Consider the following 20928-nt stretch of genomic DNA (forward strand, 5'->3'; position numbering starts at 1 on the left):
GACATGTCGAGTGCTTTTGACATGGTCAACCACAACATTCTATTGAACCTTCTCGATAACATAGGGATCTGTGGAAATGTTCGTCACTGGATTAAGGGCTTTCTCTCCTCTAGAACTTACCAAGTAATCACCAACTCAGATTTATCACCACCTTGGAAAGCTGTCTGTGGAGTCCTTCAAGGCTCTCCTCTATCTCCCACACTCTTCAATATTATGATGATCCCACTGGCCAAAACCATAAGTAAGTTAGGACTTAACCCGCATATCTATGCTGATGATATTACAGTTTATATTCCCTTCAGATATGATTTGACCGAGATCTGTAATGAAATCAATCGTTGTCTAATTACGATGTACTTTTGGGCAACTTCTTTCCAACTAAAACTGAATGCTGACAAAACACACTGCCTTATACTATTATCTCAACACAACAAGTACAGACCTTCAACCTTAATCACCCCCAGCCTTACCCTTCCCATCTTAGAAAGCCTCAAAATATTGGGAGTCACCCTTGACCACAACCTTTCTCTCGAAAGCCAAATAAACTCCACCACAAAGAAAATGTTCTTTTCGTTGTGGAAACTAAAACGAATAAGAACTTTTTTCCTGAGAGAGATATTTCATCACCTAATACAGTCCATCATTTTATGCCACTTGGATTATTGTAACAGAGTTTACGCTGGATGTAGAGCATCTAATTAAGAAACTGCAGACGGCCCAAAACATAGCGGCCAGATTAATTTATGGTAAATCCAAATTTGAAAGTGCCAAACAGCTCCGAGAGAAATTACATTGGCTACCTGTCAAGGAATGAAATCACCTTTAAAATCTGATCCCTATTTCACAAAATTCTATATGGTGAAGTCCCTGGCTACAAGCTTAATCTAATCATCCTACCTCCCAGGAATGTATTGAGACTATCCCGTTCATATCTAAACCTTCATTACCCAAACTGCAACGGACTTAAGTACAAATCCACGTATGCATCATACTTCTCCTTCATCAGCTCACAACTATGGAATTCTTTACCAAAAACTATGAAAACCATCCACAACCATCTAAATTTCAGGAAATCACTTAAGACCATGTTATTTGGAAAAGCTTATCCCAAGGACTCAGCATGTGTCTCCTCTGTTTGATACACATCAATCTAGTGACAATTTTGGACACACCCACCCTTCCCTCCTCTCTCCTGGTTTCCCTGCTCCTTCCGTCACTTCCCCATCCTCCCCATTATTACTTATGTAGGTTTTCTATTGTATTAGCTTAATATTACTGCATTGTCGCCTGCCTCTGCGGTGCACTGTAAGCCACATTGAGCCTGACGCTGTTGGGGAAATGTGGGGTACAAATGAGATAATAAATAAGTAAATAAATAAATATGAATTGAGAGCTTTGTCTTTATAAGCTGGTATGTATTGGTATTTATTGTGATTGTTTGAGAAGTTGAAGCAGAGCGTAGGGTTGCTCAGCGGTGTTCACAGGTGCATTTAAAAAACTGGAGCGAGATTCCATGATAGAGAAACCCATCCACCCCTTAGGTTAAGGTTAAGCCTATGGTCAATTGGCTGTCCACTTAGGTGAGTTCAGCCTCTGAGAACTTCTCCCCTTCACATAAAAATGTAATTATTATTTATTATTTTGTTTTTTTCCTTTTTGTCAGACAGTTTTTCTAAGCTCTCCATCCATACCCTAGATGTTACCAGTGGTTAAAGTTCTACCCTGGTTTATTTGGATTTATTTTGAGTTATTTGACTGGGAATGTGAAATGAATCTGTGGTCCCAGTTGAGTTTCTCAGTAGACAGGTTCCACTTCACTCCAATGAAATACGCTATCAAAACTCATCTGAGTCTGGATTTGGCCATGACCCTGGGATTACTTTGCTACACTTGTAAAATGACTCCTTGAGTCCATTATACCTCACCTTTCTCAGTGAGATCCATTCTATTCTCGAGTCAGGTAATTTGGTTCTTGTGGTGTCACTTGATTTGTTTGCTGCTTTCAATCTCATAGATCATTCTTTACTACTATTGCGGCTCTCCAGTACTGGTTTGGGGGGTGGGGGGAGTACTGTTTTAGATTGGTTTACATCTTGTTTGTCTAATTGCTCTTTCAGTTCATACCTCTACACAATCTTCTACCTCTCACTAACTCACCTGTGGTGTTCCCCAAGGCTCAATTCTCTCCCCATTACTATTCAAGATTTTCCTTAATCTGCTGGCAACATTAGTCCATTACCATAATATTAGAGCTTTTGTTATGCTGACATCCTTTTGCTTTACCTAACCTTGCCTCTTACACTAGGAGGCAGATGCAGCAACCAAACGTAAAAAAATCTAAATCGTTAAAGTCCCTAACGATTTTAAAATAACGAAAAATGCACCAAAAAAAAAGTCACACATGCTGAGATCGGTATTGAAACGTACAATGTATCAAAGAATCACAATACACATCGTTAATCGGCCCCCAAATCATGCGCAGAGCAGCCAAGCGTTATGTTAGCTGCTCTGCGCATGCCACAAACAGTGAAAACACAGTCAAATCACAAGCACATGGCTCCCAAATCAAAACAAAAATTAAAAAAAAGGGTCGGGAGGGGGCAAAGGCGCTGGTCAGGAGCGTCCTGTATGGCCGTCCTTGCCCCCCCCCACCCGTGGTCGCCGTTCCTCCCGCCCCACTTCCCCCCTCCCTTCCTCACTACTCTGTCTCCCCTCAGCTCCGCCTCCTGACATCCTCCGCCCTGTGCCCCGCCCCCTCTTGGGGTCGTCACCGCCATTCCCCTCCTCCATCGGGCCCCCCTCCCTTTTACCGGGCCCGTGCAGCGCCTCTCTCCTCTGTCTGAAGGCGCTGCACGGGCAAGAAGAAAGCTGATGCCTGCCTTTGCTCAGCTTCTGTCTCGCGTCTCTCTCCTCCTGGGCTCGCCCCTGTCTGACGTCGGTAACCTACGTAGGTTACTGATGTCAGACAGGGGCGGGCGCAGGAGGAGAGAGACGCGCGACCGAAGCTGGGCGAAGGCAGGCATCAGCTTTCTTCTTGCCCGTGCAGCGCCTTCGGACAGAGGAGAGAGGCGCTGCACGGGCCCGGTAAGAGGGAGGGGGGCCCGATGGAGGAGGGGAATGGCGGCGACGACCCCAAGAGGGGGCGGGGCACAGGGCGGAGAATGTCGGGAGGCGGAGCTGAGGGGAGACAGAGTAGTGAGGAAGGGAGGGGGGCCGGGGCTGCTAGAATTTTGCTTTTTCGGGGGGGGGGGAGCGGCGGAAAGTGGGGAGCAGCGGGGGGGGGGGGGGGGCAAGGCCGTCCATACAGGACGCTCCTGATGAGCGCCCTTGCCCCCTCCCGATCCTTTTTTTATTTTTATTTGTTTTATGTGTTTTCTGACGTCCTTTGGACCAATCACAGCGCTTTTAGCTCTGCTAATGCGCTGGGATTGGCTCAAAGTTTGTTTATTTTTTCACTTAATGATTTTTCCTGGCACAGAGCTGTCCTAACGAGAGGTATAGCTATCAATCACTCAGAAGTTTATGGCTCAGAGTATGGTATTTTCAAGAGATACTGAACAAACACAGAAATTAGAATATGATATGAGCTAAGTAGCCCAGGAGTAATGAAATAAAGAATACATAGAAACAAATGATTTCAAACCACCCTATCAACTGCTGTGCAAGTTGTAAACATAAATAAAAATCATTCTCCAAATTGTCTGTAGGTGAATGCCAGAAATGTAAAAAAAAAGATATGGGAAAATTAGACTATATGGAAGTAAATGAAGAGTTACACATAATGAGGCATCTTTGAGACCTGGCAGAAAAAGGAAAAACCAATGGGGTACCCTGATACTGGAGTACAAATGATATTGAAATGAAAGGGTTGATCAAATTGGTGGAGGGGTGATGCTATGTGTTAAGGATGGCATAGAGCCAAATAAGATAAAAATTCTGCAAGAAACAAAATGGGTAGGGAAGCGAACTGTTGGGGATTTACTATGGTCCACCTGGACAGGATGAAGAGACACACAGAAATTACACAGACTAACACATTTGGTGATACAATAATAAGGGGACATTTCAATTACCATGATGCTGCCCTTGTGTGCCCCTGATGCAGCCCATGAGTGGGTGAAACACAGCCTGTGTCAGGCACTGTTGGTTGATTAAAATGACTCTGCATATTCTTTTGCATCCTGCCTGCTTTTTTTGCTGCCTTCTTGGTCTTGCAGATAGTCTGTCCTGTTGCTTTCATAGAGGCTTGTAAGTCATATTTGTATTCACCTTATTTTGCGGTGGGAGGGGGTCAATGACCACTATGGGGGTAATGGGGGGGGGGGGGGTCACCTCTGATTCCCTCCGGTGGTCATCTAGTCATTTAGGATACTTTTTGTGCCTTATTCATCTGAAAACAGGTCTAGACCAAATCGTCTTGGTTTTAGTCCTGGATGTTTTTAATTTGTTCCTTGATGGCTGTAAAACATCCAAGTGTTAGGCACGCCCTAATCCCGCCTTCAAAATGCTCCCAACACCCTCCCCCTTGTGATTTGGTCACACTGCAGACGAATTGCATAGATTGACATCTGCAAAATAGGTTTCGAAAATACCGATTTGGACCTTTTGAGAAGAAAAATGCCCAAATGGTGCTATATGACACTTTTTGGACATTTTTCTCTTTAGAAAATGAGCCCCATAGTAACATAGTAAACGACGACAGATACTGACCTGGATGGTCCATTCAGTCTGCCCAATGGTCACACTCATTATCAATTTATTTATTTATTTGTGACATTTATATCCCACATTATCCCAAACAAGTCTGAGTTCAATGTGGCTTACAATAAACAGTACAGGATACATAACAAAGAATAACGCATAAGAAAGTAATTTGTTGTATGAATCCAATTTTACAATACAGTATCATGATTAAACCAACAATGAACGTGATATAAAATACTTGATCATGGTCTTTCTTTGGCATTTCTGGGACAAGAGAGCAGGACAAGGTTTGGATGAAAACACATAACGGAAAGAAAAGCATGCTGTGACATCCTCTGATGAAGTGAGGGTAAAAAGAGTCACCATCGGGCTTGTCAGTATTAAGATAAGTGCTTTTCCCCCCACATTTGATATATAAAGTTTGACCAAGACAGAGGAATTTTTATACTTCAGATGTACACATAAAGAAATAAGAAAGTTTAATGATGACAAATTAATAAAAATTTGATGGATTTGGACATTGAACTTCACTTGGAGGGTTTTTAAGCCAATGATAGATATGAGCTGGAAGAAATTGAGAGTCTGTTCTACTCCCTTTATCACTATTGAGCATTTCCAGCAATTACTGAGGCTTTTTCCTCCAATACTACAGAAATTCAGTGTTATATGAAGTATATTGACGCATCTTGGTGAAGTATATTTACTATTCCACAGTTTCAACTGAGTGTTTACTAAGTGGAATATATTCTCTAATTGTGAATTGCATTGATTTCTGGGACATAGAAGTCCGTCCGGCACTGCCTTTAAGTTCCGACTACTGGAGTTGCCTTCAAAGCCCGCTCCAGCCTATCTGAATTTTTCTTGTCAGTTGCAGGACATAGACCGTAAAAGTCTGCCTGGAACTGTCCTCACATTCTAGCTACTGAAGTTGCTGTTGCCAGCCCATCCTAAATCAGATTGCCATATACGGGACACAGACTGTATAAGTCTGCCCAGCACCGGCCTTAATTTTTCACAGCTGGACTTGCCACTGTAATCCATTGGGTTGGTCGTGAGCCCTTGAGCCCCGGCCGAGGCCCGCAGACCAAGGCCGGGGGGAGACCGACCCACCACTGCACGCCCCCCCCCCAACTACCCAATCCCTAGCCTACCCCTCCCCCCAGCATCTCAGGAAGAAAGGGAAATAGGCATACAAGCAGGCCTCACGGCCGAACCGGAACCCACACACACCCAGGGAGGGGGAAAAGGAACACAGGAGCCCCCCCGGGACCCCAAGGTACCCGCACGCGCTGTACCCCAGCCACCGGGCAAGGGAAAACAAAAGAACCAGAGCGGGGCCACATCCTCCCAGGAGACCAGCGCAGGACCGGGGAACTAAAACAGGAAGCTCCCTGAACCCACAGGTGGATGTGGAGACAACAGCCCAAACGACCCCCCCCTGATCCGGGGACCCCGCAGCCAGGGACCCCCACCCCAGGCAGAGGGGAGAATGAACACACCAACCCCACAAGCCAAAGACAGGAGCAGTAAACAAAAGGGTACTAGGCCCCAACCAAATACTAGAGGAAAGACACAGCAAAAGAGAAAGGAAACCTCTGACAGAACACCCAGAAGACAGAGGCAGAGCCACAGTACACAGGGGGTTAAACTTACTGAGCCAGCAAGCAGGGACAGAGGGAGAGAGATCCTTCAGTAAACAAACAACCAGAGAGAAAGCTGCCCTGAGTCCAAGGTGGCTGAACAGGAGCACAACCCCCCTCTGAACAAACAAGCAGCTGGCTTCCCACAGAGACCTGCAAGCAGCAAGGAAAAGCCCACCTGGAGTCAAGAGAACTGATTACACCCACAAACACACGCTGTAACCAGCAATGGCAAACCAAGGGAAGGGAAAGAAACACTGAACAGGGAAACACAGATCAAAGCCAGAGCACAGCCCAACGTTCTGGCAGAGAACTTACCAGGCTTTTAGTCACAAAGAAATGTAACGCCAAAGCAGGGAAAGCAGAAACATGCAGGCTAAAGTACTACCCACTGACGTCAGTACAACCCTGACAGCCAATCAGGAATGAAGTCCACCCCCTTCCCCTGCCAGACTGGCAGAATCATAACAGCCATCTATGCACCAATCAACACATCCACACACATGTAGCCATTTAAGGTTTTTTAAAACCATTCATTTTCTAATTAGAGATCCTCTGTGTTCATCCCACACCTTTTTGAATTACATCACCATTTTTGTCTCTATCACTTCTTTCATGAGGGCATTCCAGGCATCAACCACCCTCTCCATGAAAAATAATTTCCTGACATTAATCCTAAGTCTACCACCCTGCAACCTCAATTCATGTCCTCTAAGTTTACCGTTTCCCCTTCTCTGGAAAAGATTTGTTTCTATATTAATACCTTTCAAGTATTTAAAAATTTGTATCATATTTCCCCTGTCCTTTATTTCCTTTAGGGTATACATATTCAGGTCTTCCAGTCTTCTTATACGTCTTTTCGCTCAAGCTCCATACCATTTTTGTCATTTTCCTCAGGACCACTTCAAGTGTTTTTATAGCCTTAGAAACAGAACACAATACTCCAGGTGGGGCCTCACCAATGACTTGTACAGGGGCATCAACATCTCCTTTCTTCTGCTGGTTACGCCTTTCTCTGTGCAGCCTAGCATCATTCTGGCTACAGCCACCACCTTGTCACATTGTTTTGTCACCTTAAGATCCTCAGACACTATCACCCCAAGGTCCCTCTCCTTCTCTGTGCATATCAACCTCTCGCCACCTAATACATACAGTTCCCTTGGATTTCTACTTCCTAAGTGCATCACTCTGCACTTCTTTGCATTAAATTTTAACTGCCAAATATTAGACCATTCTTCTAATTTTTTCAGATCCTTATTTATGTTTTCCATTCCCTCCAGGGTGTCTACTCTGTTATAAATCTTGGTATCATCTGTAAAAAGGTAAACCTTACCTGTTAACCCTTCGGCAATGTTGCTCACAAATAAAATGAACAGAACAGGCCCCAGCACCGATCTTTGAGACACTCCACTACTCACCTTTCCTTCCTGTGAGTGAATTCCATTGACCATCACCCTCTGGCATCTGCCAGTCAGTTTCTAATCTAGTTCACCATTTGGGTCCTAACTTCAGCCTGTCAAGCTTATTCAGAAGCCTCCTATGAGGAGCCGTGTCAAAGGATTTGCTGAAATGCAAATGTGGGAATATGGAACCGTTCACTCTCCAAAGAATGTGTCGCAATGATTAGAACTAGAGCTATGCTCAGGAAAAAACACTCAGGGAGGATAAGGGAGTAACAGAAAACTAAGGGGGGGGGGGGGGGGGGAGTTATCAAGCTGCAGTAAAAGGTCTGCTTTTACTGTACCTTGATTTACCATAGGAGTAAGCAAACTGCGGTATATCCACTTGCAGGTTGCTAACTCCAGTGGTAATAGATGAATGCTACTTGAGAGACACTTTGCAAGCACCGTTTGTCCATTGGCCTAGGAGCATCAACTGCCAAACCATGGCCTGATGCTTCTGAGCCATCAAAAGAGCAACTGATAAGCCCTAGTCCTCCACGTGGCTCCCCCATCAAGACGCCCCCCCAACAGCACTCCCCATCCAAAGGTATCTCCAGGAGTAACACACACTCCAAGGGGTGCACCCCCAGGTTTAGCTCTTGCTTCCCCCCCAATAACCCACCCTCACCTGTACTTTACATTTCTATGGTGCTCTGGGGGTGGACAGGAGTGATCACCAGTAACCTCTGCCCTGTCAGTGCCAAGATCCAACATGGCACTGGCAATTTCTAAGTCACATGGAAAGATGATCTCTAGCAGTAGTACCATGAAACTATCAATAGGGATTGCTGGCACTATGTTGGATCCTGGCATTGGTAGGGCAGGAAAGGCTGGAAACTGCTCCTGTCCACCCCTTAGACAACCATAGAAAAGTAAAGGTACTGGTGAGGGTGGGTCATTGGCTCCCTTCATCTTCCTGGCAAAGCCACAGAAAGGGGCCATGGATGAATGGCTGCAGGCACATGCCCGAAGGGATGTGACCAAAGTGGCAGGTCCTGTCCCTTTGGAGTCCCTTCAGAGCAACTGAGGAGTGAGGATCAGGAGACTGCTTATTCTGATGGGGAAATGGAAAGGAGATAAATCCAGTACTGTGAAGCAATCATGGTGAAGGGCCCCATAGAACAGCATCTCCATCCAATGGCCAATCTACTTACTTCAGGAACAATGAATAATACTATCTCTTCCAAGGTGTCCTTCTCGTCGGGTGATTGAACTCTACCTCCCCTAACCCCCTGCAGTACGGGAGTTGTTTCACTCCTCTATTAGTGAGGCAATTACTTCACACGTTAAGGAGGTAACTCAGGCAGGTGCTTCTCCTACAATTGTTAAGATATTGATAGCTGTTCTGGCTCTGGTCAAGTTGACCACAGTATTTATTTATTTTAAAAACTTATATACCACCTATAACTAGGTGGTTTCCATAAAAACATTTCTAATCAACCATCAAACATTACTCAGCATCAAACAGCAGACTCATGTATAATTACCAAAACGCAGAAACAAACAGTAGTAGTAGTAGTAGTAAGATATGCTGGTAGACTTTACTTCTTATACTAGTCATATGGATTTATCACTGAAAGATGTTTGTAGTGTTTTATCAATTCTCATTACCTCTGATCAAAGTACATAAGTACATAAGTAATGCCATACTGGGAAAAGACCAAGGGTCCATCGAGCCCAGCATCCTGATACAGGTATTCATTATGGATAACCTTAGGGGTGGGGGGTCACCATCTATGGCTCCACCCCTATGGTAGCCCCACCCACAGCAGCCACACCCCTTTTACCAGCCATGGCGCATGTAAGCAGGCATGCAGAACAGAGATAGCCTCTCTTCAAATTGTTCAAAAATCAAGCTGAAATCCTACGAACCTAGACTCTGCTTGCAGCACAATACCAGGAAAACAAACAGAAACATGATTCTTCCTATAAAGTGCAAAATAAAACAGCAGATGTAAATTCTCAAATTGGACATATTCCAAACACTAAAATTAAAATAAAATTATTTTTTCTAACTTTGTTGTCTGGTGACTTTGTTTTTCTGATCATGTTGGTCCCAGTCTATGATTCTGCTGCTCTCTCTCTCTCTCTTTCTGTTCTCTTAACTCTGTTTCCAGGGCTTCCTGTCCATTTAGTTCTTTACTTTCCTCCTTTCGTCTTCATTTCTTGTCCTACATCCATAAGTAAAAGCTGGGTCCTCCACAGACTTGATTGGAGAAGGTATATAGTTGATCCAGCTTTTGCCTATTTTCTCCATCCATGTCTAGTGATTCTCCTTTCTCCTCTCCATCCATCCATATCTGGCAATTCACCTCTCTCCCCTGCCCTCCCTTCCACCCATGTCCAGTAATTGTCCTTTGCCCTCCTCTCCAACCAGCCATATCCAGCATTTCTCCTCTCTCCCCTGTCCTCTTCACCATCCATATTCAACAATTCTCCTGTTTCCCTTGCCCTCCCCTCCATCCATGTCCACCGATTCTCCTTTCTGCCCTCCACCCATCCATATCAGGCAATTCTCCTCTCTCCCCTGCCTCCATCCATGTCCACCATATCTCCTCTCTCCCCAGTCCTCCCCTCCATCCATCCATGTCCAGCAATTCTCCTCTCTTCCCTGCTCTCCTCTCCATCCATGTCCAGAAATTCTCTCTCCCCTGCCCTCCCCTCCATCCATCCATGTCTAGCAATTCTCCTCTCCCCTGTCCTCATCTCCATTTATCCATGTCCAGGAATAGTCCTCTCTCTCCCCTTGTCTCCATCCATATCCATCCTCTCTCCTCTGCCCTCTCCTCTCTATCCATGTCCAGTAATTCTCATCTGCCCTCCCCTCCATGCCCAGCGATTCTTCTCTCTCTTCTGCATTCACCTTCCATCCATGTCCAGCGATTCTCCTCTCCCCCTGTCCTCCCCTCCTATCCATGTCCAGCAATTCTCCTTTCTCCCCTACCCTCCCCTCCCATCCATGCCTAGTGATTCTCCTCTCCCCCTGCCCTTCCTTCTTCTTTGGGTTAACGGAATGTGCCATATCTCCCTTGCTTTTTGTCTTGACCATGGAGCCTTTGGCTGAGGTCATTCGAGTACATAAGGGAGTTTCTGGGGTTCCTTGGAGCTGAAGATATCACTTTTTGCTGATGATATTCTCTTCACTCCAATGGACCCAAGGGCCTCTTTACATGGGATTACTGCTGTCTTAGAAGAATATGGGAGGGTCTCAGGTTTCTGGATAAATCTTTCTAAATTGGAGATTTTAAATATTGCACTTACACCAGATGATGAAAAATATCTGTAACAACATTTCCCATATAGGTAGGCACCCCATCACATTAAATATTTGGGTGTCAACATTCCTTGTATCTCAGAGGCGTTACTTAAAGCCAATTTTCCATCTAAAATTGCTGAAGTTTTAACTGACTTGGATAGGTGGGATGGTCTTAATCTGTTGTGGATGGGTTGGGTTCAGTCATTAAAAATGATGATCTTACCAAAAACTGCTTTATTCATTTATAGCACTGCTGGTGTCCATTCCATGACAGTTTTTTTAATACCCTATGGCTTATATTTGGAGGAACCGTTCACCAAAGGTGCGTCAGGCTGTCCTGTATTAACCTAAGAAAGGTGGGGGGGGGGGGGGGGGAATGGCGATACACAATTTTCTCCTCTACTACCAGGCACAGCTTCGTATTTTAATGGTTTGGCTGGTTGGTCCCTCCAAGATCTGGGTACGACTTGAGCAAATGAGCCTGGGTTCTAGTCCGTTATGGATGGTCCCTTGCCTTCCCTGACTAACTCTGTATCATATCAGATGACAAGCACCCTTGGGGCTTGGTGGCCTATTAAACACATGGTACCTCATTCAGGCTTACTTCTTCCCAGATCGACGTTAGTTCCTACAAACAGGAATACGTTATACCCCAGGTTTCACCCCAGATCCTAGTTTTCAGCATTGTGCACAGCAAGGGTGGCATACACTGGGTCAGATCTGGGGAGGGGGGGGGGGGGGTCTTACCATACTCTGATTTGCAGGAGGAATATGGCCTCCCTGGTTCTCATGTTTTCCAATATGGCCAGATTCGGGACTATCTGCTTCGCAAGGTCTGGGGACATTTAAGTTTAGAAGAAGCTCTATTAGAGTGGGTGATGAGGGGTGGTAGTGGATGGGGGTGTATCTCTAGGCTCTATTTAGTTCTTTTATCCTACAGCACATATTACACCATACAGTGGGAATCTGATTTGGGCAGATACTTCGAGTTGCCACAGTGGAAGAAAGGTTTTCAATACTTACTCAAAGTATCTATAGCTAGTAACATGATAGAAAATGGCTATAAGCTTCTATATCATTGGTATTATATCCCTCAGAGATTGTTGTCTGTATTTTACTCTGGAGATGGTTACTGCTGGCATCTTTGTGGGGCTCTGTACCATATTTGGTGAACCTGTCCCAAGGTTCAGTCTTTCTGGACGTTTGCTCCAGCAGATTACTAAGGTGCATTGTCCTTTTCAATAACAGATGTGTCTTCTTCATTTTAAGCAGCTGAAGTAAAGCCTGAGGTGCACAAGCTGGCTATAACCTTTTTCACTGCTGGTAAACAAATTTGGCATGAAAGAGCCCGTTGGCGCAGTCCTTGGCAGCTGTTCTTTCATAAATTGGACCATATCTATCTTATGTCTAAATTGATTGCCATTCGCGCTCTGGACAGATGACAGCATTTCATAAAGTATGGACTGCTTATCACTTATGGAGGGAGCAACACTGATTGAACACAGTGGCTCAGGGTTTCACGCTGTTGGCCTATTTGGCCAAACCTTCTTTCTTCTGGTGGGGGGAGGGGGAAGAGGGAGGACACTGAGATAGAGGGTGGGGGATTTTTGCCATTACTGTTTGTATTGTTTTGTAAATCTTCAGGGGAGGTTGGGGGGGGGGGGGGTTGAGGGGGTTGCTGTTCTAGGCCACAATTGTTTTGTGTGATTGGCTGATGTTCTATGATTGACTTATGTGGTTCTATTTGTATCTTGTTCTATATCAATAAACCTGTTAAAAAATGGGTGCATAATCAGATATTTGGATAGGTTCAATAGGGGCATTCCATACCTGACCCCAGAAATTCCTATGGCACCAAAAATGATCTATATGGATACAAGTGTCTTTGGCATGAGAGTAAAAAGTATAGTTCTTCTAAGTAGGATGATGCCACACATCTACTAAATTAAGACCTCTCATAAGCACCATTAAAGTTTTTCTATGCATAGCTCCAAATCCCCCTCCATCCTTGGAATGGTCAATAGTGTCATCCAAAACAATGTTAAAATCCGCACTCCCCCCAATCAATACAAACCCCTTACAAAAATCTGTCAAAAAAGAAAAAAAAGATCCCTAAAATTTTTTCCCTGCTCACTGTTTGGACCACATACATTTACCAAAGTCACCTCCCTCCCCTACAAAAGGCCTCTGGCCAACAAACAGCAACCAAGATCATCCCTATATAGTAAAACAAAAGAGCAGTTCTTATGCACCAAAATGGCCAACCCTCCCACTTTACCTCCAGACTGAGACGTGTGTGCATACAATGATATAATTTTTGTACTGTAACAAACATTGGTCACGTGGACGCAAGTGCGTCTCTTTCAACAGAATAATATCCCATTTCAACCTATGAAGTTCTCTAAATACAATGCTACTTTTTCCCCCATCGTGAAGACCATTTACATTCCAAGAACCAATTCTTATATTCCCAGTACCCTTCTCTTCTCCCCCCTGAACACGCATTCTTGGTATAGTACCCCCAACCCCCCCAGTCTCCCCTCCTCTCACTCCCCCCACCACCCCTCCTTGCTGGCAATCACCTCCCCCCTACCAGCTTGTCCAGGAGAAAAGTGCTCATCAGTGAGGCAACAAACCCACATACATTCTACCCTCCCCTCCCCTCCCCTCCCCACCAACAGTCCCTTCAATTAGCCATATACATACATGTAAAATAAGAGAGCTTAATAACACATGAACCCCCCCCCCCCATAGAACCGAACTCCATCAACCAGAGCAACAACAACAGCATCCTGTATAGAAGAAAATAAAGAAAATAAAGAAAAAGGGAAAAGTTCAGAGCAGAGTCCAGCAACCATCTAGTGCGATTAGAGTAAAAAAAAAAAAAAAAGTTAGATTCATCAAAAACATCTTGAAATCCCACCAGTCAGGGAAAAATAAAAAGGAAAAAAGTCAGTTTACTGAAGGAGCCTGTGATGTGGTAGCCTTGACTCTAGCACTGGAAATCTTCTGCCACCAGTATAGTGGATGGAACAGTTTGGGGCAAGTTAGCGCACTCCAAATCAGCCAATGCTTTCCAGGCTTCCGCCTCACTTTTTACTTTCTTATTCTTTCCACCAGTTGTAACAAGCAACCCAAAAGGGAACAGCCATCAGTGGAGTCCTGCAGCCTGCAAATCCTTGTGCTTTTGCAAAGTGGATCTAGCAAGATCCTGGAAAACTGTGATTCTAGCATTATTTCAAAACAGTTCCTTCTGAAGTCTGACCTCACGCAGCGTCGCTTCTTTTACCTCAAAGTCATGAAAGCATGCGATGATATCACAGGGAACTGACTCCCTCTGCAGCCCAAGAATTGTAGTGAGCCCTATCCAATCTAATCTGGCCGCCCTCCACAGCAGCAGTCATAACTAAAGCTTCAACTAAAACTCAATAAAGGAAAAACACATTGTCTCATCCTCACATCCCAACACAGCGCGGTCAACCCCACAAGTATCAACACCCCAGATTACACCCTCCCTATCTCAGAAAGCCTGAAAATCCTTGGTGTTACAATGGACCGCAACTTAACACTAGAGAGCCAAGTGAAATCCGGTGGGGGGAAGAGGGTTGGTGGTTGGGAGGCAAAGATAGTGGTGGGCAGACTTATACGGTCTGTGCCAGATCCGGTGGTGGGAGGCGGGATTGGTGGTTGGGAGGCGGGGAATAGTGCTGGGCAGACTTATACGGTCTGTGCCCTGAAAAAGACAGGTACAAATCAAGGTAAGGTATACACATGAGTTCATCTTGTTGGGCAGACTGGATGGACCGTGCAGGTCTTTTTCTGCCGTCATCTACTATGTTATTTTACTATGTAACAAAGAAAATGTTCCACTCAATATGGAAACTGAAACGCGTGAAACAATTCTTCCAGAGGGATACATTTCGCAACCTGATACAGTCAATGGTACTATTTATGCGGGATGCAAAGAACAAACCTTAAAGAAACTTCAGACCACTCAAAACACGGCAGCTAGACTTATATTTGGAAAGACACGATTCGAAAGCGCAAAACCCCTCCGCGAAAAACTACATTGGCTCCCAATCAAATAACGCATTGCTTTCAAAATCTGCACTCTGGTTCACAAAATTATCTATGGTGAAGCCCCGGGATACATGACAGACTTGATCGACCTACCAGCTAGAAACACATCCGAATCAACAAGAAAATATCTAAATCTGCACTATCCAAACTGCAAAGGACTCAACTACAAATCTACTTACGCATCCAGTTTTTCCTACATAAGCTCACAACAGTGGAACGCATTACCAAAAGCCTTGAAAACGACATACGACCACCTCAACTTCTGGAAAACACTAAAAACTAACCTTTTTAGAAAGGCATACCCTAACGATCCAACTTAAATGCCTGATCTCTGCAACACAACAAAACTAAAGTACTTATTGGACATAACACAACTCTCCCGCTGTACGATTCCCTAATGTGGCTGTGCCACATGAACTTTATCTACCACAACATCACTTTGTATTTGTTCACACCGGTGGAGGAGTGGCCTAGTGGTTAGGGTGGTGGACTTTGGTCCTGGGGAACTGAGCAACTGAGTTCGATTCCCAGCACAGGCAGCTCCTTGTGACTCTGGGCAAGTCACTTAACCCTCCATGGCCCACCGCATTGAGCCTGCCATGAGTGGGAAAGCGCGGGGTACAAATGTAACAAAAATAAAAAAAAAATGCCTCTCCGGTACTATGTAAGCCACATTGAGCCTGCAAATAGGTGGGAAAATGTGGGATACAAATGTAACAAATAAATAATAGTAGTGCCAGGGAGTAATTGTTCACAAACTTGTAGCACTACCTGTTTGCATTCCAGCGTGCTGTCATTTTCCAGGACTCCTTTACATCGTAGGTTACACTGGTGTGACCTATTCCCTAGGCCTTCCATTAATTCCACTGCATCCTGGTGCTGTTTCTACAGCAGAGCTTTTGCTTCCTGCAACCCACACAGCTCATCATACACTCTCTCCTCCGTGTGCTCCAGTCGGCCCCCGATTTCTTTTGACATCACTTCTGAGCTCTGCAAGCACTGACTGCACATCTCTTGCAGCATGCATTTCACTCTTCAGGGCTTTAAACCAGTGCTGCAGGTCTCCCCTGGTAACCTCGCCGGCAGCACTAAATACAGAGTCTTTGTTTTCCGGCGCCATCTTGGATTGCACCACCTCCTGTCTACTCACCTGTGAACGCTGAGCAGTGTCGCCACAAGAGGAGTAAATCAGAATTTCTCCAGGCTCTTTTGGGTGAGCATATCGAATGGTCTCAAGAAAAGGTAAAAAAAAAAATCCCTTATTCTTTGGTCTAGAGGGTAGACATTGTTCACTAATATAAGAGCCCCAACGGAACTAAAGAAAGCTTCCATCGTCCTCCAATGACATCACTTCTCATTTGGGGATACTTATTTTAGCAAAGTCTTTGACACAATTCCACACAGACGACTAATAAATAAACTGAGTGCTTAGTATGAGCCCTAAGTTGACAGACTATGTTAGAAACAGGTTGAGTGGAAGATGACAAAAGATAATGGCACATGGAGTTCATTCTGAGGAAAGAGACATTACCAGTGGTGTGCTGGAAGGATAGGTTCTTGGTCTGGTTTCTTTTAACTGTTTTGTAGGCGATATCACAGAAGGGCTGTCTGGTAAGGTTTGTCTCTCTGCAGGTGATACAAAGATCTGCAATAGGGTAGACACATCTGATGATGAGGATAACTTGAAGAGAGATCTAGCAAAGCTTGAAGAATGGTCTAGAATTTGCCAACTAAGATCTAATGCTAAAAAAAGCAGGGTTATGCATTTGGGTTGCAAAACCTCAAGAGAGTGGTATAATTTAGAGGGTGAAGTGCTTAAGTGCACGAAAGAGGAGTAGGACTTGGGGGTGATCGTATCTGATTATCTTAAGGTGGTCAAAAAAGGTAGAATAGGCAATAGCAAAAGCCAGAAGGATGCTTGGGTGTATAGGGAGAAGAGTGGCCATCAGGAAAAAGGAGGTGATAATGCCTCTGTATAAGCTTCTGATGACACCTCATTCTGGAGACCACATCTTCAAAAACATATCAACAAGATGGAGCTGGTCCAGAAGGCAGCTACTAAAATAGTCAGTGGTCTCTGTCATAAAGCATATGGGGACAAACTTAAAGATACACATATACTTTGGAAGAAATGTGGGAACAATAAAGGTTATACTGCCTTTCCGTGGTACAACCAAAGCGGTTTTCATATGCTATATGCAGACACTTTCTCTGTCCCAAGTGGGCTCACACTGTGTAGATGGCCATAAGAATATTATGGGCATCTACATGGCTAGCATGCACTAAAAACGCTAATGTGCCTCTAGTGCGGGTTAGTAAACAGGGCCCTAACTATTTGTACCTGCACCAATGGAGGGTTCAGTGACTTGTCCAGGGTCACAAGGAGCCACGGTGACAACTGAACCCAGTTTGCACTAACCATTTGGCTACTCCTTTCCAGTATTGCAAGACTACCGCAAGAGATCACAGCAGCCATTTTATGACTGGATCCGGCATGGGTAGGAGCAAGCAGGGTTCGCTCCTGCTCTGTCAACCGCCTAAATGTACCGGGGATATAAAGGTAGGCCGCGGAGGGGGGGGGGGGGGGGGTTGGGGACGACTATGGCTGGCTGGGAGGGGGAGGTGGACCTAGCTGGCATTATCTGGTTAAATGCCACTGAATATCGGTGGTTAGCTGGCCCCAAGCTATTTAATTGGACAAGAGCCTCTTAAATCACATTGAATATTGACGCTTATGGTTTTGTTAGTGCACATTAAAAAGAGCAAAATCACTTTACACATGTAAGCACCAGAAAGTACACGTGTTGCACTATTTTGGAGGCAGTTCTCACACTGGATATTCTTCCCATTGTAAGGGCATCTTTCATTTTACATCTTCATCCTGATACGACTACTCTGTGGCAGACTTTCATATAAACTACAAGCAGGCACTCTAAGGAGTAGACTGGTGTGTGTAAAGTTTTTTGTGTGTGAGCATCAAGTTTTAAAAACTAACAATTTTTGAGCACCAGTATTAGCAATGCATTTCTGTATATAGTACAAAAAAAACATTTTTATGAGCAACCATGTAAAATATGTGAGCAACGCTCCTAAAACATATGAGCAATCGCAAGCAGGGACTCTTTACCTTCTATCCATTCACTCAGAAATACTTTAAAGTGGACAATGGGGATTTTTGGGGGTGTTATAGGAATGTGTAGCAGCGGAGGGAAGGGACTACGCTGTGGACATTTTCGAGTGTTACGTGTGTGCATTCATACGATGATGTTGGGCAGTATCTAGACATTGCAGAAGAGTAGAGATGGCCAAAAGGAAAGAAAAACATCCAAGATATGTCACCAGGATTTTTTATTATGGAAAACAGCCAACATGGCTGGGTTTTGGCTAGAATGCTAGCACCAGGGGCCACAGAGTTTCCAAGTCAATAAGTAAAGCGTAAAATACAAAGCAATACATTTCCTCTCCTCTTTAAAAACCAACAAATGGCTCCTGATGAGCATCAAACTTTCATTCACTAAAGGGCAAGCACATTACAGCCATGGCAAAAAGCCACCATACTCAAACACAGGGCTCCTGATAAGCATCAAACTTTCATTCACTAAAGTGCAAGCACATTTCAGCTATGTTTAAATAGGTGGCTCTTTGTTGTGGCTGAAATGTGCTTGCTCTTTAGTGACTGAAAGTTTGATGCTCCTCAGGAGCCCTTTGTTGGTTTTTAAAGAGGAGTGAAAATGCATTACTGTGCATTTTTCACTTTACTTATTGACTTGGAAACTGTGTGGCCCCCTAATGCAGGTGTTCTAGCCAAAATCTGGCATGTTGGTTCTTTTCCATAATAAAGAATCTTAGGGACATCTCTTGGTTGTTTCTCTTTCCTCTTGGCCACCTCTACTCTTCTGGCATGCATACATGTGTAGAAGTTTCTTCCTGTTGCTTCTGTTTGGGCAGTGTCTAGTGACAGTTTTTGTAGTGTTCTGTTTGATGTTGAGTGTCTGGGAAGTTTTAGGGAACTCTCTGCAGGTGTAGGCTGATGGAATCAGTTTCAAGTTTTGAGGTGCTTTGTGCAAGTGTAGGATGATGGAGGGCAGAGTCTATAGAAAGCTTTTGAGGTATTATCTTTGATATAAGATGATAAAGCTGAGCCATTCATAAGTTTTGAGGTGCTCCTTGTATTAATGAAGAGCTGTGTCTATGAGATGATTTGGGATCATATCTGTACATAAATGCTAAGGAAGGGCTGTCTCTATGGAAAGTGTTAGAGTCTCATTGTAGGTGAAAGCTGACAAATGCTGTTTGAGGGATGTTTGGGAGCATTACCTGTGAATGTAAGCTGATGGAGGACTGATTTGGAGAGTAGGGTCCTCCAAGGTCATTCCTGAGTAGATTGTCGCTGTGCATCTTGGTTTTCAAACAGGTGATGTAACGATTACAGAAGTCCTTGCACAGCTCATTCACTTTCTCCAGCTCGAGCAAATGAATCCGCAGGACTTGGATTGCCTTTACCATCTGAGTAGAGAAAAAGATAAACACATTCAACACAACAACCCATGGAAGTGCTGAAGCCTTTACATTACAGACTGAAAGTCTTCTAAAATTTGGGAAACCAATTTAGGCACTAAACATTTTTGAAAACTGACCTCATTAATTTTTTGGCTCTCAGCCCCTTGCTCTAACCATAACCACTAGGCTACTCCTACACTCCACTATTAGTACTGCGAGATGCTCCGTGTTGTTGCAGTGACAGTCTATAAAACAAATATGTTAGGAGTTGTTTGGAAAATAAAGTAAAATTGGGAATTCATAAATCCGTGAAGCAGCCACACCTTTATTGTGTGCAGTTTTGGTTACCTCATCATATTAGAAACAATAATGATAAAGAGAAAGACAACATATAAATCTGCATTAATAGAGGAGATAAACTCTGCTATAGCACAATATAGCTAGAAAGTTACCAATAAATAAAACTAGTGTAGCTTAGACTGATCTCCCTTCAGGGGTTGGTTATCCCCTTTGCTAACTCACCACATTGAGTTTCTACATGGGAGAATGCCTTTTTTTTGATTATGCACCTACACTTTGGAACCAACTTCCTACAAAGATTTGTGCATTGGAATCTTTGACTAAATTTAAGACACTCAAAAACTGGTAAAAAATGCTGGCTTACTGAACATTTCAGTTATGGGGGAGGACTGACAGCTCTGATGCAATAGACCTCCACTGTTTTTTCTTTTTTAATTTACCCTGGTGGTCCAGTGGACCCTGACCCCCCAATCATTTTTTTAACTTTCCCTGACTCCCCCCCCCCCACCCCAGTGACCCCGGAACCTTTTAAAAAATTTTCCCTGGTGGTCCAGTGGACCAAACCCCTTTCCCTGCGTAGGCACACACCCCTCCCTCCTGCACCCGACCCACACTCCACCCCCTCCCTATACCTTTACAACAAGGTGGAGGCAGGAGAGCAGGAGCAACGGCTCCTCCCTCCTGCCTCGGGCCCACCCTGAACAAAATGGCAGTGCCCAGGCCCTGCTCAGTGCATTCTGGGATGCACTGGGCAGGGCTAATCACCATATAAGGAGTTTTATATGGTGTTTAGCCGTGCCCAGTGCATTTCAGTTATGGGGGAGATTGAGAGTGGATTATCTGTAAGATATAGATGTTTCCTTTTTTTTTTTGCTTTTGAAATGGGTGCAATATCTTGTGTGCATGTGGTAGGTCTGTCCTACTTTAGCTTGGCATTCCTTTCCATTTCATAAGTACATAAGTCATGCCACACTGGGAAAAGACCAAGGATCCATCGAGCCCAGCA

At 44.4% G+C, this 20928-nt stretch overlaps 1 protein-coding gene across 7 annotated transcripts in view; it reads right to left on the minus strand.

Moving 5' to 3' along the window:
• Positions 1-20928, minus strand: part of PKNOX2 (PBX/knotted 1 homeobox 2) — a 765290-nt gene that overhangs the window by 128023 nt on the left and 616339 nt on the right. For all 7 annotated transcript variants that reach the window (XM_030220835.1, XM_030220833.1, XM_030220836.1 and 4 more), the window contains one exon: positions 19440-19628. In XM_030220835.1, coding sequence (XP_030076695.1) covers positions 19440-19628 — 189 coding nt within the window. The remainder of the gene's footprint in view (positions 1-19439; positions 19629-20928) is intronic.

Source organism: Microcaecilia unicolor, chromosome 12 (genome assembly GCF_901765095.1).
Source record: "Microcaecilia unicolor chromosome 12, aMicUni1.1, whole genome shotgun sequence".
Taxonomy (NCBI): Eukaryota; Metazoa; Chordata; class Amphibia; order Gymnophiona; family Siphonopidae; genus Microcaecilia; species Microcaecilia unicolor.